Source organism: Limanda limanda, chromosome 1, assembly GCF_963576545.1.
Source record: "Limanda limanda chromosome 1, fLimLim1.1, whole genome shotgun sequence".
Classification (NCBI taxonomy): domain Eukaryota; kingdom Metazoa; phylum Chordata; class Actinopteri; order Pleuronectiformes; family Pleuronectidae; genus Limanda; species Limanda limanda.
In genome coordinates, this window is record NC_083636.1 from 23,024,503 (window position 1) to 23,041,559 (window position 17,057).

Below are 17,057 nucleotides of genomic sequence, written 5' to 3' on the forward strand. Positions count from 1 at the left end.
CCCGAACTGTTTACACTGTATTAATCAGCTTTTATTGAAGTTTCAATTGTTAAAATTTGTTCTGTTTGCGGATTATGCATAAAAAGTGTTCAGGAAAGCATTTGGTTGAATTTATATAGTGAAAAGAGAGCTGAAAGTTTTAAATGAATGGTTTGACACTAACAAGTTATCACTGAATTTAAGTAAAACTAAGATTATAATATTTGGTTTTAGGCTAATCAAAAATCAAGTCACAATTAGTATCAATGATTTTAAAATAGAAAGCCAGAATAAATTCCAGGATGTGATTAATAATCTTTTTATAAATTATAATATTATGTATTTTGTTATTTAAAACATGTTTAATACTGTCTTGTAAGTCTATTTTGTGCTTGGTAATATACACATGTGCATGTGTACTTTAATTATTTTAGATATTAATGTGTTATATTTAAAAAATTACTATTACATAAGTGTATCAAATTATATAAAATATACATAAATATCTCTAAATAAGCATGTATACATAAGACAGCAAACACATTAGTTCCCACAATGTTACATTTTTTGGGGATATTTTCTAATATTTTTTTAACTGGTCCACCAAAAATATGCTGGACCTGTTGTATTTGGATGTCTGTGTATGCTCGAAAACAGAAAAGCAAAGCCCTATAGAATGTTTGTTTTAAACTCAGATTTGAAGAAGCTGATGGACTATCTATACAGTATTTGACAATATAAACACATATGAATAACGGTCAAAAGGAGCACAGATAACAAACAGGAGATGGCAGCAATACGCCCTTGCAGCTTTCCGTCAAATCCAAGAAGAAGAAGAAGAAGAAGAAGAAGAAGAAGAAGAAGAAGGAGAAGAAGAAGAACAAGAAGAAGAAGAAGGAGAAGAAGAAAATAGAAAGAGTATAAACGTGGGAGTTTGGGTAAAATGTTTCTTCGGATGGAGCTTTTGAAGGTGGGACGCCGTCATGTACTAAGTGCTCTGTGTTGTTTTGTAGTAGATAACTACTACAGCACAGCTAACTAGAGACAGCTTCAGTGATTTTAGCCTAAACAAGCTCACAAGCTAACTAGATCAATCGATGCAGTTTCATCGCATTTTGTGGAATAATGATTTTGCAGTGTGAATACGACTTGTATATGTATGCTGCCACATTAACAGTGTGAATGGCGACTTGGTATAGGTACAGCACCCTTTGTGACTGCAAGCTTGTTAGTTTCAGTACAGCTAGGAAACACAATAGCTTGCACAGCTTACGTCAAACTAGCTACTGGGAACAATCACTACGTAACAAGGGTACCGATATCAGAGACTAACAGGTTAAAACAAACCACTTCTTCCTTTAGTAACGCTGATCAGGACTACGTCAATAGGCAATGGTTTGTCTCATGTGACTACGCAAACTTGTCATCACACAAAAGCTTAGCATTAGTGTAGCATTAGCTGCATACGGAGAAGCTTTTTGGTAACGATCCCCTTTTAACTATTTAATAACGCCACGCACACATTACAAATACTGATTACAACAACATAGTGTCGGCCATCTGGTGTTTGTTTGCTAACGTTAGAAGAAGTCCTTGCGTTAACGTGTGCTATCGTCCTGTATTATACATGCTAACTGTGTAACCTCAAACACCACGTACTGGTCTTGATTTGTCATTGCTCACGCTTCTCACCACCTTGTTGTAACGATAAACAACCTTTTGTTCACAGTGTAAATATCCAGGACATCAAAACAACTGCATTTTGAATTAAGGTCATTTTGTCTAGTTTTAACCCAGGCAGTGTTCGACAAAATATCAATATTGTTAACACAAGTATAATATGTTCTAGAAACGCTTGTCCACATTAACCCATATATGGCCCTTGCTAGTGACATTATCTACTATGTTGATGCAAATTGTTAAATGGCAGATGATGTATAATGCAGTCAAATGCTCTCATTAAAACACATTATAATACATAATGATCCTGTACTATATATTCAGACTGTAGGACTGGGTCATCAGGCTCTACTTTACTTTTGTTGTTTACTACCTTAACTAAGTTTTACAACCATAGAGCAGGACATTTACATGCACTTACTTTGAAAACCAATTTGGTTCTATTTCTCAAGCTTCAGCTGTAGAATAACTTGTTACTTGCTCCAAACAGGCACTGGAACCTTTCTTCCTTTAGAGCACAGAGAATAATCAGAAGAAGGAGATGGAAAAGATGACATCACTCCACTTGTCATCAGCCACTGCTTTAACACCCTCCAGGAGACACTGAGAGGAAGTTAAAGTGATCTTCTGGGGTATCAGACAAGACAGGCAGACAAAGAGAAAACACCCAAAGCTATTAGCCACACTAAAAGCAAAGGAAATGGCTTTCTTGGACAATCCAGCCATTATTCTGGCCCACATCAGACAGTCCCATGTTACCAGTGATGATACAGGAATGTGTGAGATGGTACTAATAGACCAGGATGTGGATCTGGAGAAGTGCCAGCTGGCTCTGGTACCTGGCAGCACCTGTGTTTCAGGCTACCAGAGTGAAGAGGGCAGCAGTGTGACGGATAATCATGCTTGTGACCTTTCCCAGTCCATGGACATCACCTCCAGCTGGGACTTCGGAATCCGTCGGCGTTCTAACACAGGTAAGCCCATCTACTGGCTCTTGCTGCTCAGCTGTGCAGGCTTTCGGTCAAGCACAGTTCCCTTCTGTCTTTATGAAAGGAGCAGCCTCAGAGCCTGGTTTGTTGTTTGAAGAGGGTTTGTGTGTCTAATCTGGGCTAGTGGTTTACTGAGGCTTTTGTCAAATTGTGTGTGCAATTCAAATTTGTTGTTGTGCAGGTAAAAGGCATGGGGTTACATTGCAGGGGTCTCATTTATAAAAAAAAGTGCGTAAGATTCATACTAAAAGTGTACGTACTCACAAAAGCCGGCAATGGTGTACGCCAAGGAAAATTCCAATTTATAAAACCGTGCACACGCACACCTGAACGCAATGTTCTCTTTATAAATCACAGTCCACCTGGAAACGCTCGTACGTGGATCTGCCTCCAAATCCGCCCTCCACACGCCTACTTTCAACCATAAATGTTGAATGCAAAGCACGGCATGAATATGAAATGCTGCTGCTAACCAATGGGTTTCCACCATGAGTCCTGATGGAGTAACGGCATCAAGCGATGAGAAGAGGAAGCGAAACTTTCTGACACTGACATCGAGGTGTTTGGTAGTGAGGTGGAGGTGAAGAGCAATTGAAATCGATGATGAAAAACAACACCAGTATTTTCAAATGTTCGTCAGGACCTTTGATAATTTGCTCTGTAAGATTAGCCCACTGATGATACACCACATATTCCATAATACGACTGCTACACTGCCCCTAACGATCATGCATATTGCATCTGGCGTATGCATAGCCTTAATGTGCACAAATGGATGCAGGATATGCAAGGCAGCCATCATGCGCACCCGTATGCATAGTTAAAAGCAAGTATATTTCCGGCCTAAGACTGTATGCAGCACAGTTGTAGCATATTTCCGAGTGCCTTTCCAGTTTGATCTATCCTTCCCATTTTATTTGTGTTTCCCTCTAAATTTTATGATTTAGGTTTTGACTGTGACAGTTTTTGGTTATTGTCTTGTGATGATCAGTTTTAACCACTCCATCATCTACTTTCAGTTTAGTGGTTTTTGACCTGGCAGCAGCAGTCATAATCATGTAGGCAGATAATTTTACACCAGAATACCAAAGGGGGTTGTCAAAAAGGCAACCACATAAACAATATATAAATATTTCACTACCATTCATGTCCTGGGACATATTTACTTGTCACTTTTCTCCAGTACAGAAACATAACATGTTGTTTTTATAAAGGCAACATATCTAATTACTTCAGTTCTGATTTGTCTATAACTGTTGAGCCACAGTTGTAAGTCAGCAGTAGCCACTTTATAACAGTATTGAGCTCTTTTGATTTTCAGTAACAATGGCCTGTCAAGGTTTGGTGTCCTAATCAGCATTAAATCATTAAAGCAGTCATCAAATGGAAATTGGTACAAATGGGTATGTTATCTTCGGTGTTGTAAAATCTGAGTATAGTGAGTTTCAATCAACTAAAGCGTGTGAAGCTACATTCAGCTGTTCATTTGGAAAGCAAATGTGGGTTGGGTGATAGAGGGAGTCCAAAGGTAGACACAATCTCTCCTTTTGGCTCTCTTGACGTTTGTATTCAGTTTGGTGGAGTGCTGGTAGTGGTAATGTGTTGGGATTAGAAAGCGACAATACTTGAGACTTTCAGACTGACCTGTGGTGGCTGTCTCATCAGGACTTCAACAAGACAGCCGTGAGAAACCAGGGGCTGCTGGTAAGATCAAAGGGATGAACAAAACTATAGCAAAAATATATACGTTTTATTTGCTGTTCCTCTTTATGTGTCACACAGTATTTGTGTGAGACTGTTTTTATAGCATGGGTCATGTCGGTGAGAGTATCACACTTCACACGGCAGACTTTTCGAAATCTACCTTTTCCTCTGGTATTGCTCTCACAATACCAGCATAAGAAAAAACACTAAACCAAAATGTACAGATCACTGCTATTTTTATTGTGTGCTTGATCCCTATTTTTTATAGGTTTGTAGCGACATTGACTTGTTGCATATAACAGAAAGGTTAAAGCTGTTCTTTCTTTTCAGCCCAAAGACTTGAAAGGCTAAGGAAAGAACGGCAGAACCAAATCAAATGTAAAAACATTCAGTGGAAAGAGAGGTCTTCATCCCAGTCAGGTATGATTTTGTACAATTTTTAAGTCCTTATTAAGATTATAAAATGTCAAAGCTGCACTCATGGCAATTTTGTAGTAAAACACAACCTGTTACTTTGCACTTACTGATGTTTCTTTGTTGAGTCCCGCCCCTGATTTATTCTATTTTAGATTTTTTTTGTAAAACATCAATGTTTCAGATCATCCAACTCATTTTAATAAAAGATAAACACAAAATGCAGCTTTTAAATTATCATTCAATCAATCTAACCTAAATCTAAAAATAGAAGAAAGCAGGCTTTGGGCAAATACTTCTTCACAGCACTGTAATTATGTGAAATACTGTGAAATCAAATTAAACTTCAGGATCAGTACCAAATGTCAGTGGTTCCGAACCTGGGGATTGGAACCTGCTAAAGGGACCAGAGAAAAGAAACAGTGTAATCTGTGACGATGAAATGGATTGATATACATGCTTCTAGCAAAAGGAAAACACCTGAAAAAAAATTGTTTTCATAACCTAATAATAACTTAGGTTTAAAGAGAAGATCAGATAATTTTACCTGTTATTTAAAAAAAAAAAAAAGGAACTACAGTAGTCACTGCTGCTTAACACTTGCTTGTGAAAAGGAATATGCTGCATTTTCTATCTATCCCTGGTTTTGATCAAATCAAGGTTTTACAACATTTTTTTTTTTTTTTTCCTTTAATGCCTTCTGTCCAGTGGAAGATCTGGGGTCTGTGTTTGAAAAACGAGACTACAAAGACAGGCCCCGGTTAACAGGTACTAAATCCACCCTTTCACTGCGACTGGAGCAGTGTCCCCAGCAGCTCAACAACCCCTTCAACGAATACTCCAAATTTGATGGCAAGGTGAATTGTTCTACATTTATATAAAACGTTGCCTCAAGAATTACTTGAGGGAATTTCTTCAAATTTGGTACAAAGGTCAAGGTCACTATTACCCTACACAGCTCACTTTTGCCCCGTGAACACCATATCTTTAGAATGCCTCAAGAGAATTCTTTAGAATTGGCAGAAACTTTTCCTTAGACCCTGTTCAGACCTGCTTTTAACATGAAAACAACAAGTGGTCAATGCTAAGTCCAAGTCTGAAACACACCAAAGTGCACCCTGAGATCAATCACAAAAAACTAATTCTGAGGTGGTCTGAGACGTGTGTCGTGACATTTTATTCAAAGTGTGAACTCAAATCCATCCTGGGCCGAATATGAATGACAACTCAAATCCCACCACAATTTTTACATTTCTCTTATATGTTCTTGGCCACAAAATCACCATTGACCAACACATAATTATTTAAATGTTTTTTGTCAAATTGCTAAAATCTTTCATCATTGTAGATCTATGCAAAGCATCAATTCAATCCGCCCCTCCTGTCTTGCTTGCTCTACTTCTCTCCTACATTGCAATAACTCAAAAACAAACATGCATGGCACGCACACAGACAAAAGTTGTTGGACACGTCGGTAAACTCGCACTGTGTTAAAACAACTTAATTTGGTCTTCGTGAACAAAAGCGACAGTCGTGATTATTTGTATAAAGAGGAAAAGTGAGATATGACCACTAGTGGTCACAGGAGACTTATTGGGGATGTATTTTATGAACCCAAAAAGGGAAAGTAACGCTGTCCACATGAAATTGGATATCTCAGGATATACGTTATTCCGGGTCTGAACAGGGCCTTAGACACGTGTTTTTGTCCGTTTGAACATGACATCTCAAGTCTGCCTTTTAATTATTGAAATTATTTTTAGAAAATTGCAGGGTCATAGCAGTTAAAGGTCTAGGTGACCTCATATAGGTCTTGGGGAGGAAAAGGCATTTCTAGGTATTTCCAGTTCTCTTCATGATTTTCTTTCATCACTTCATGTTTCAGGGCCATATTGGCACAACAGCTACAAAAAAGATCGACGTCTACCTTTCAATGCAGATGGCTCAAGAGAAAGTACATCCAATGACAGTGGTGACCATCGCAAATGCCCGTGTCCATGACCTCATCGGGCTCATCTGTTGGCAGTACACAAGCGAGGGACGAGAACCCAAACTCAAGTGAGGGAAAACATGTTAACAGCAGCTTCTTTAAATATCGCTTTCTATGTAACACTTCAGTCACTCTCTGCACTCGTTTGTCACATCTCTCCACAGTGAGAATGTGAACGCCTACTGTCTCCATATTGCAGAGGATGATGGTGAGGTGGACACTGACTTCCCTCCACTTGACTCCAATGAGCCAATCCACAAGTTTGGTTTCAGCACGTTGGCCTTGGTGGAAAAATACTCCTCTCCTGGTCTCATATCCAGACAGTCGCTGTTTGTCAGAATGTAAGGAGGAGTACTTATGTGACATGACTGGTTTAGAGGAGAGAGAAGTTTCCAGAACAGTTGTGTAACTGTTGTATTTAAGGGTTATTTAATGTTTAATCATCACTCTCATTTGGTGAAATAGGAAGCCCATGGAACCTAAAGCTCTGGTTTCTCCGATAGCAGTTAAGGGAGATTTGGACTTACAAAGTTTAAGCTTTTTTTTGATTCGGGGTTCTGGGATTTTGACTTGCCATATCTCCCTTAATTCAGTTCACAGAGAAATTGTTGTCACGTCATATTAAAGCTATTATCCTGATCTGTAGTCAACCTATATTTTAAACACTATGCTTTCCCCAATATGAAAATGAAGAATTATGGGTGATAATAATAGCTAAGGTTGAATTGCCCCCAAAAAATGTACACATTCAGAAAGTTTCCTCTTTGGTTTTTGAGGCATTGCTGAGATATCATAACTGTCATCACATCATTTGAACTGCATGAACAGGCACATGTTAAAGGCACAGTTCGATCAAAAATGAAAATTCACTATCTACGCACCACTATGCTGATGGAAGGGAGGTTGAAGTGTTTGAGACCCTTAAACACTTTTGGAGTTTCAGGAGTAAACGGCGTTGCCTCCATACTGCTCTTGTGGTGTCAGGTGTCCGTAAGCCCCGGAATTCAAATTCTACTCGAAACTGTCATTTATACCATGGATTGAGCCTAAATGTATGCTGTGAACCATGCGTGAATGTGAGTTTTTTAACTTTTTCGTTGCTTTCTCAAAAAATAATGCCTTGATGTTGAACGAAATTATGGCTTATTTAGGGGACTGATATTTATTGGTTTGTGCAAATCTAGTGATTTTTAAATGTGGTTTCATTAAGAGACTGTCGGGCCTTTGCACTCTTCTGACTGCCATTCTGGTTATCATATGCAACCACAATGTTTCCTTTTAATGCTGGCAAATTTGCATGTATTTCAGATAATGATATCTCAGCAATAACTTAAAGACCAAACTCTGGTAGTTTTGATGACAAGTTTTATTAATGTCTGAAAGTGTGATGTTTTGACAAGAAATGATTCTTCAGTGTGAATTGTATTTGTTCAATGTATAATTGTTGAATAGCTGATATATATACTATACATTAATCGATTATTGTTTTTAGGCTGAAATGCCCATTCACAACAAAAACATCCTTAACCTTTTCTACTATTTCCATTTTAGAAATGCTGCTCATGGTTTTTCTCTGATACCTGTGGACAGTTTGAAGGTAACTATGAAGGAAATTCTCCAGAAAGCACTCAAGAAGAGGAAAGGCTCACAGAAAGGCTCAGGTAATTATGCATAAGATGTCCTGCCCTCCTCCTTGAATGTGACCATAATGCTAAAGCCAGAACAGTAGGGTTAAATGTTGGTTCTTCTTTTCATTGAGTAAGGACATTGAGTAAGCCAACGTATGTATTTATTTGGTTTGGTCCTGTCTCCTTTTGTACACTGGTACTTTGCATTTAGGCACACGCATGTACTCTGTGGACCACAAATAATAATAAAAAACAAGTTTATCTTGGAATTAACAACTTTCTGTGAGATACCAAACTGAAGTTGCATTTGCTGCTGGCTGGAAACAAACCACCCAACCCTCACCCTTTGCAGATATGGGGCTTATGTCTTTAAAAATAAAGTACATGATGGCTGGCAGGGGTTAGAGGGTCCTTCACCAGAAAAAATGTTATTCAAACAGCTACCTTACATTACAAAAAAAAGCCCTACCACAAAGCAGAAACAACTTTTCCTCATGTAAATTATCAACTACACTAAATAGACAAATAACATTCCTAAATATACCCTTCGAAACCTCTACCTCATCTATTGAGTGAAGACTGCTCAATGCAGTCGTTGACATTAAAGCAGGAAGGCAACCATAGGTCTCCTGCACACTTTGAAAAGGGAGGGGAGGGGTAGTAAGTTTGTTACAATATGAACCTTGAATATTAGATTCATTAGACTTTCAATCTAGTTAAGGGTGGTTCCTTCAATGCCAATTAAATGTTCCAGGCTCTGAAGTAAGATGTGTCAAATAATGCACTGAAATCTAATAAGACTAGGAAAAAACTCAAACCCTTTATCTGTAGCAAAAAGAATGACATTTATGATTTACAAAGTGGTCATTGCTGTGAGGAGCTCTAAAACTTGAGTGTATATGAAAGTTTCCATATACACAATTGTTCTAAAGAAAAAAACAAGGCCAAGCACTTAATTCCATTGTGGTTCTCTGGAACCAAATTAGTAGAGTTGTACATTTTTGTTTAACCCGTCTACAAATTTTTAAGGTTTGACATTTCTAAATTTATTTTCATACCCTCAATCTGTTAAAAAAGAGCTTGACTGGTCAACAGTCAGACAGGTTAGAAACTAACTAACCATAAAGGCTATGTACAAGAGTGCAACCTCATTATGACTGATAGCTCTGAAAACAAGTTCAATTAGAAAAAATAAATGTTGCGGTTTTCTGACTCCATCATTCTCCAACAGGGCCCATGTATCGCCTGGAGAAGCAGACAGAGCCGAACGTCGCAGTAGACCTGGACTTGACACTGGAGAGTCAAAGCACCCTGGAGTTTTGCCTTGTCAGAGAAAACAGTAAGTGATCCCAGTAGGTCAGCTGGATTCCACTAACACAGGGGTCGGCAACCTTTACTATCAAAAGAGCCATTTTGCCCCCTCTTCCACCTAATAAAATTAGTCTGGAGCCGCAAAACATATTTGATAACAGTTTATATATAGTCATACTCAGTGCTGTGCCAGTTCACACTTAATAAGGACTCATGTTGCACGGTGTATTGGTACTAGAAAGGTACCATGGTAGCCTTAAGTTAAAAACAATACGACATTTTTAGTACCGTACTTCATTAAAATAGCACGCAATCAGAGCACACTCACTGTTCTGCTCCCTGTCATGCTGCTTGCACACATTGAACTAACTAGCACATCAGTTAGCTCTCTTGGTCAGAGATGATCCAAAAAGCACAGAAGAGTCTGTCCTTTGGTTTGCAGCCATTGGTGTCACCGAGACCGAAGACAATGGGCTGATCGATGATGATGATGATGGTCTCTCATCACTGTTTGTTCCCTGAGTGGCTCTAATGGAATGGCAGACATTTTTGGTTTGATTAGGGCTTCCTCCCAGAATTTCTGTTTGTAGCAATATTTTTGTTTGCTTTTCTTTTGTCTCTAGGCTCTAGGGGAGAGGAGAGTTCAGAGGAAGACCCTCCTGTTGACATCACCACAGTCCAAGACATGTTGAGCAGTCACCACTACAAGTCATTCAAGATCAGTATGATCCACAAGCTACGCTTCACCACAGATGTCCAGCTAGGTACACACTGCTGCAAGCTGTATAATTTGTGTAATAATTTGTCTCCAGATTCTTGAAGTTACACAAGATAATGTTTATTGGAAAAAGTCTTGGTAATTCTCGAAACAATTAGTCCTTGATTCGAGATGGTTGTAATGAGCATGTTCTAGCTGCAGCTTGCTAGTGAATTAACTTAGAGGTTTGGCACAAACTATCTTTAGTTGAATGCCATTTAGCCTTAATTTACTAATAAGCCAGGTTGGAGTTTTTATCCATAACAGTCATGCTAAGCTGGTTACTGCTTCGAAAGCATTGAGCAATTGAACCAATTGACGAGTTTGACAAATGTTTTTTAGGCGAAAATAACAAAGTTTGAGGTTACATTTGTAGCTTAATACAAAGCTGTTAACTAGGCATGCTACTTACGCTGAAGCAGACAAAACAGACTTCACAGTCAAATGTTTTTATCATTTTCCAGAGAAGACAATGGAAGATGAACACCCTATACAGCATAACCTTTTGACACCTGGTTTTTATCTGTTTACCAGCAGCTCTGTGTTTTGTTCATCTTGAAAGGATATATTTCATACTTATCCCTATTTGTCAGTAGATGGACCGACTGAAATTGTCCTCCCTAGAGTTGCATGATGAAAATATTGATCCAGTAGCCAGAAGCTTTGTTTTCAGATTGTCAGTTTATTATCTCAGGAACACCTCCAGGGAATATGATAAAATTTGGTAAAGATTTTCACTCGGATTCACGGAGGAAAGGTCAGTGTGACCTTAAAACCCCTTTTTTCTTAATAAGGCCTAAAGAGAATGCTTTCAAATTTGGAACACATGTCAATTTAGATTCAGGGATTAACTGATTAGATTTGGATGGTCAAAGGGCAAAGTCATGTTGGCCCCTTAAAATATGTTTTTGACCATATTTTTTAACCTGATATCTGAAGTCTGCCTTCACAGAATTTCTTCACATTTTTGCCAGTTGCCATATGGACTCAAAGATTAACTAATCTGATTTCAGTGGTCAAAGGTCACAGTGAGCTCATTTGCCTCTGGAAAAATAGTATTTTAATTATATTGACTTAAACTGCTCTGGTGTGCTGAGGCATACTACCACAGGGCAGCTTTTCCAGTTTATTCATGATTGACATACCATTGCTTCTTCAGGCATTTCAGGAGAGAAGGTGGAGATTGATCCTGTTACCAATCAGAAGGCCAGTACTAAGTTCTGGATACGGCAGAAACCCATCTCTATTGACTCAGACCATCTCTGTGCCTGTGACCTTGTAGAGGAGAGAAGCCCCAGTGAGTGTACCATGGATTATTTTCTTCAACTTAACATATAAAAAAAATGTATACTTGCATCACCCATTGCTGATGAGCTTTTCTCATGCAGCAGAAGGACTTTACCCAATTGTCACACAATAGCAGATGTTTCATTTCCATTCTTTTCAGTCTAACCCAGCCAGAAGTTAATGGGGTTGATTTCTGACATTTTGAGATAAGCGGCCCTTGACTCACAAAGCTGATAAACCAACAATTTCTGCAGACACAATGTCCTTGTGGCTGCTGTGGGATGATGCTAGTGCTCCCCCTAGTGCCAATTTCGCCATTCTACGATTAAGATATTTTTAACTTAATGTTTCAATGCTGGATGTAATGTTACTTGAGAGTAAAAGTCTGCTACTCCCAAGTAGCTGGGGTTGTAAAACATGTATCACACTTTGGGATCTAGGCTTGTTGTGGGGCATCAAGCAGTTATAAGCCTTTCTTCTACTGCTCTTAAGCACATTACATAAATTAAAAACATTTTGTTGGCGCTCAACAACACTCTGCTAGCAGAATTAGAAGATAAACACAATATTGCATAAGATAATATTAGATCAGACAGTTTTCTTACATTATGTGGTACTCCCTGGAAATCAGGAAACAACATCTAATTGTTAAACATTTATGAAAAATAGATTTGGATCATTTACCTTTTTTTTCTGGCTCTATCAAGCAGCCTGTTATCTTCTCAGCTCAGAAGGAATCTGACACTTTCATGGTTTCACACATGGATCACACAAACTAACATGACTTAAGATGTGCAGAAATGGACAGGAGAAGTTATAGCTGTGGTCTGTGCATGATTGCTTTTGTCAGTCTCTGTCTCATCAATGTTTTCCTTCTGTTTTACAGCTCATGCAATTTTTAAGCTAACCTATCTCAGCAACCATGATTACAAGCCCCTCTATTTTGAGTCCGATGCTGGTACTGTCAATGAAATAGTGCTAAAGGTGAGTTCTGAATGAATGTCTGTATTACCAGGGTGTCTGTCTTGGTTTGTTTCTCAATCAAATATTATGCCGGGACATGCACAGAGCTGATCAGATGAACAAGATGACCTGACAGCCTGTCAGTAAATAGATGATGAGTCTTTACAAATGTGGAAGGAGAAACACTCAGTGCTCCAAAAAATTAAGGGAACACGTAAATCACACAAAGGATCTCAAGGAATAAAATATTACTGTTGAAAAGCTTCACTGATATACATTGTGTAATTTATTGAATAACGTAAGAAGGGTCAATGGAAACCAAAATCATTAACCCTTTGAAGGCTGGTTTCAAAATCACACCGAGTGAAAATTTGAAATCGCAGGCTGCAACTTCCAAATCAGGGGTCAGTAATTCCAAGCTCCGAGGTATAATGGATCACAGCATTAATTATCTCCAATGACCAGAATATTGTTTTGTTGCAGTGCTGTCTGTTCTGTGAAAACACTTAATATCAACTGTGTCAAGTCTGAGAAAATACCCAGGTTGAGACAGCAGAAAGATAGTTTGAAACTTGCTACTGAACATGTATTCTCACTCTCATGATCTCTCCAAAGGGATATGTCAGATGTTAGTCTTGTGTTTGCAGCACGCTCTCCTTTATGATGTCAGCATGCATGATATCATGTAGAATTGGCCAATTAGGCATGTTAACAACCATTTGAAAATAAATGCATATTATACTATGTATGTATTTTAAAATGTTATAACAATAATAGCTGCTATATTCTCAACTGTTGCAGACAGTACACAGGATGAGTTTTAGTTGTTTATATATCAATAGAGATTGTTTGTCTTCTTACTACTAAATGGTGGTGACTTACAATGTGTTACCATGATGATGATGATTTTATGTCTTTGTATCTATGGTCAAGGCCTGGGGAAGTCAGACATGCTGCTGAAAGTGGTACCTCACGATTTTTCGTTTTTTTGATTATCAGGTGAACTATATCTTGGAGTCGCGTTCCAGTACGTCTCGGGCTGATTACTTTGCTCAGAAGCAGCGGAAACTGAGCCGCCGGACCAGCTTCAGCTTCCAGAAGGAGAAGAAGACTGGCCAGTAGACTGACCTAAGCTGCTCGGCCACCTGTCTGTCTGTATGTACACAGACATGATAGTCTCATACACTGACAGCATCAGGCTAAACAGGACTGGAGACTGACTGGACAGTCAAGAAAGAAGAGATGAGAGCAGGATACACAGCTGAAACTCCACTAGCGAAGAGAGAAGACAAGTGAAAACAAATGTGAAAAAGAAAGACTTGTGGGAAATGTTGGTTGTCATATTGCCATCAGTTCCTTTTTTATTCACTGCCTCTGAATTTATCTATCCTCCAGGATGGATTTGTACAGCTTGGACACGTTGGTTTGTACACCCAACAATCAAATCAAAGCTACATCAAATCATGCTACGTGTTTTCCTCAAGGTTCCTGCATCTTTTTACACAATACAAAATGAAAAGGCTTCTTGTTTTAATGTACTGTAGTTGGTATTTTAACTTGAGTAGATTAAATCTAATGATTAAATAGCCCTGTCTGGACTAAAAAACAAACAGGTGAGTACCTTCTGTCTGACTCCTTAACATTATTAAGGCTGTTTGATTGGCCTGTGATAAATCTGTTTGCAGGTTTCTTTTTGAAACTGTAAACAAGACCTGCAGCAAATTAACCTTTTCAAATAAAACCGTCTGTGGGACGAGGTATGTGCTTCACATACAGACAGATGTCTGAAGAATAAGTAGGGAGAAGAGGTGAAGATAAGATAAAAACAGTATAATGCCGTTAACTGTAACAGCACCACACACTGCAGCCTACAAAATTATCCATGCGGTTTTTAAAACATTTAACAGGACTGGACTAGCGGACTAGCTGGGTTTGCCTAGTGAGGACAGGTGTTTGAATGCCCTGGTTTAAATGCTTCATCCTTTATCCCTACACATAGTCTGAGCAGCTTTTTGGTAATTGCACACCAAACAGGTGTAGGAACATACACGGCTAAAGCACAAACCACCATTGTCATGAACCTTGCCCACCTGTTTAGTAGAGTACAAACTTAAGGAGGGAAATCAAAGTTTTCTTCATCGATACATCTTTAACTTTCCTTAAAATGAACATTCCTTATCCCTAACCCTAAAGAGTCCTGTCCTATGCCAACCCTCTACCCCAGCATTCATATCCAGGGAAATGTCTATCAGAAGTGGGAGGAATTTGAGATGTATTGTCCATCTTACACTGCTCAAAAAAATTAAAGGAACACTTTGAAAACACATCAGATCTCATTGTGAAAAAAAATTATGTTGGATATTTATACTGATATGGACAGTTTAATGTCTTAGGAACAAAAGGGTGCCACATCTTTGATGGAAATAAAAGTTTTCAGCCTACAGAGGGCTCAATTTTATAGACACCCCGAAAATCATAGTGAAAAAATGATGTGGCAGGCTTGTCCATTTTGCCAAAATTCAATTTCTGCAACTCAAAATGCTTCTCAATATCTTGTTTGGCCCCCACGTGCTTGTATGCATGCTTGACGATGTCGCGGCATGCTCCTAATGAGACAACGGATGGTGTCTTGTGGGATGTCCTCCCAGATCTGTCTAAGGGCATCAGTAAGACTGCCGTTGTCTAGCCTGTAGAGTTCTGTGCGTCCCTCCATGGATATGCCTCCCCAGACCGGTCATGCTGAACGATGTTGCAGGCAGCATAGCGTTCTCCTTGGCTTCTCCAGACCCTTTCACGTCTATCACAGGTGCTCAGGGTGAACCTGCTCCACGGTGCTGGGCAGTGAGCACAGGGCACACTACAGGAGGTCGCGCCCTGAGGCCACCCTCATGAAGTCTGTTTCTGACTGTTTGGGCAGAGACATTCACACCAGTGGCCTGCTGGAGTCATTCTGTAGGGCTCGGGCAGTGCTCAACCTGTTCCTCCTTGCACAAAGCAGCAGATATCGGTCCTGTTGATGGGTTGAGGACCCTGTCCAGCTCTCCTAGAGTAACTGCGTGTCTCCTGGAATCTCCTTCATGTTCTGGAGATTATGCTGGGAGACACATCAAATCTCCTTGCAACAGCACGCAGGATGTGCGATCCTGGAGGAGTTAAGGACTTCTGTAGGGTTAAGAAATCGCCTCATGCTCCCAGTAGAGATAATGACTCTAGCTAAAGCCAACACTAATGGAAAACCAATCGAAGTGATCAAGAGGGAGAAACTTGAAATGGCCTCCACATGCAAAACCACTCCTATTTTGGGGGTCGTCTCATTGTTGCCCCTCTCGTGCACCTGTTGTTAATTTCATCAACACCAATGCAGCTGAAACTGATTAACAACCCCCTCTGCTATTTAACTGACCAGATAATTATCAAAAAAGTGCAATTGAATTCATGCCATACCCTGATAAAAAAGTGTTCCTTAAATTTTTTTGAGCAGTGTATATAGTCTTGGATTTGAGCAGAGTCAGAGGCGAGCAGGACTGTACCTAGAATTCCAAACAATAAAAGTTGTACCAACTACTTGTGCCATGTTAAGATAACAAAACAAGGTCAATTTAAATGTTTTTTTAAAACATGAAACATTAGTTTAACTGATAACACTTGACTGTATCCTTCAAGTTGTGACAGACAGACACATTATGGTCATCTATTAGCCTTTGTAAGATCGGTGTGGACAATGCACTCTTGCAACACAACCATACTTCACATTGAGGGGGTCACAAATGTCAATTGACTGTGGGAAGGGAGGCAGGTGCCTCCTTGTCTTCTGGACACTTTTGGTCTGCTATAATCTGGATCAGTTTCCAGTTGATATGAAGAGGTTTTACCAAATTAAGATTGAATACTCTCGCCTAGCAATCACCCTAATAAAAATCAAGAACATTTCTGACTGATCAACCATCATGCAAGTGAAGAACATGGGTGGGATCTCATTCATAATAGTTTTGAATCAGGTCAAATTTACTTATTTGGGTTAATGATTGTCAAACTAAATAATAAAAGACACTGTATGGTATTCTATATTTTAAGATTTTATCAACCTTAATTTGAATAAATGGTATAGATCTCTCTTAAAGAAATTGGTTAAAAACAGAGCATTATGATCCCAATGAAGAGAGGATTTATTGCAGGCCTGTTGTATCATACTCATTACACTCACGTTAGTTTTAACTTCACGGACCTTATACAGTACATTGGCAAGACTGTATTATAATCTAAACTACTTTACATATAACCCTACCGACTTATGGCCAAGAAGAGACAACTGAAGTTGGTGGCACCTCAGGAGACCTTTGCCACTAAGACTGACC

The 17,057-nt window shown here is 39.1% G+C and overlaps 1 protein-coding gene across 2 annotated transcripts; it reads left to right on the top strand.

Annotated features, from left to right (window-relative positions):
* The first annotated feature begins 833 nt into the window (after positions 1–833).
* On the top strand, positions 834–15,024 carry mapkap1 (MAPK associated protein 1). 2 transcript variants are annotated; one of them, XM_061073013.1, is made up of 12 exons: positions 834–949; positions 2,150–2,633; positions 4,683–4,772; positions 5,475–5,623; positions 6,652–6,824; positions 6,921–7,097; positions 8,308–8,417; positions 9,616–9,723; positions 10,319–10,459; positions 11,612–11,749; positions 12,626–12,723; positions 13,702–15,024. In XM_061073013.1, the coding sequence occupies exons 2-12, from the start codon at positions 2,360–2,362 to the stop codon at positions 13,822–13,824; spliced, it is 1,581 nt and encodes a 526-aa protein (XP_060928996.1). In that variant the 5' UTR covers positions 834–949; positions 2,150–2,359; the 3' UTR covers positions 13,825–15,024. The 2 variants fall into 2 exon arrangements, with proteins under 2 accessions (XP_060928996.1, XP_060929006.1); XM_061073023.1 differs by lacking the exons at positions 834–949; positions 2,150–2,633; positions 5,475–5,623 and adding an exon at positions 4,187–4,352.
* Positions 15,025–17,057: the final 2,033 nt, after the last annotated feature.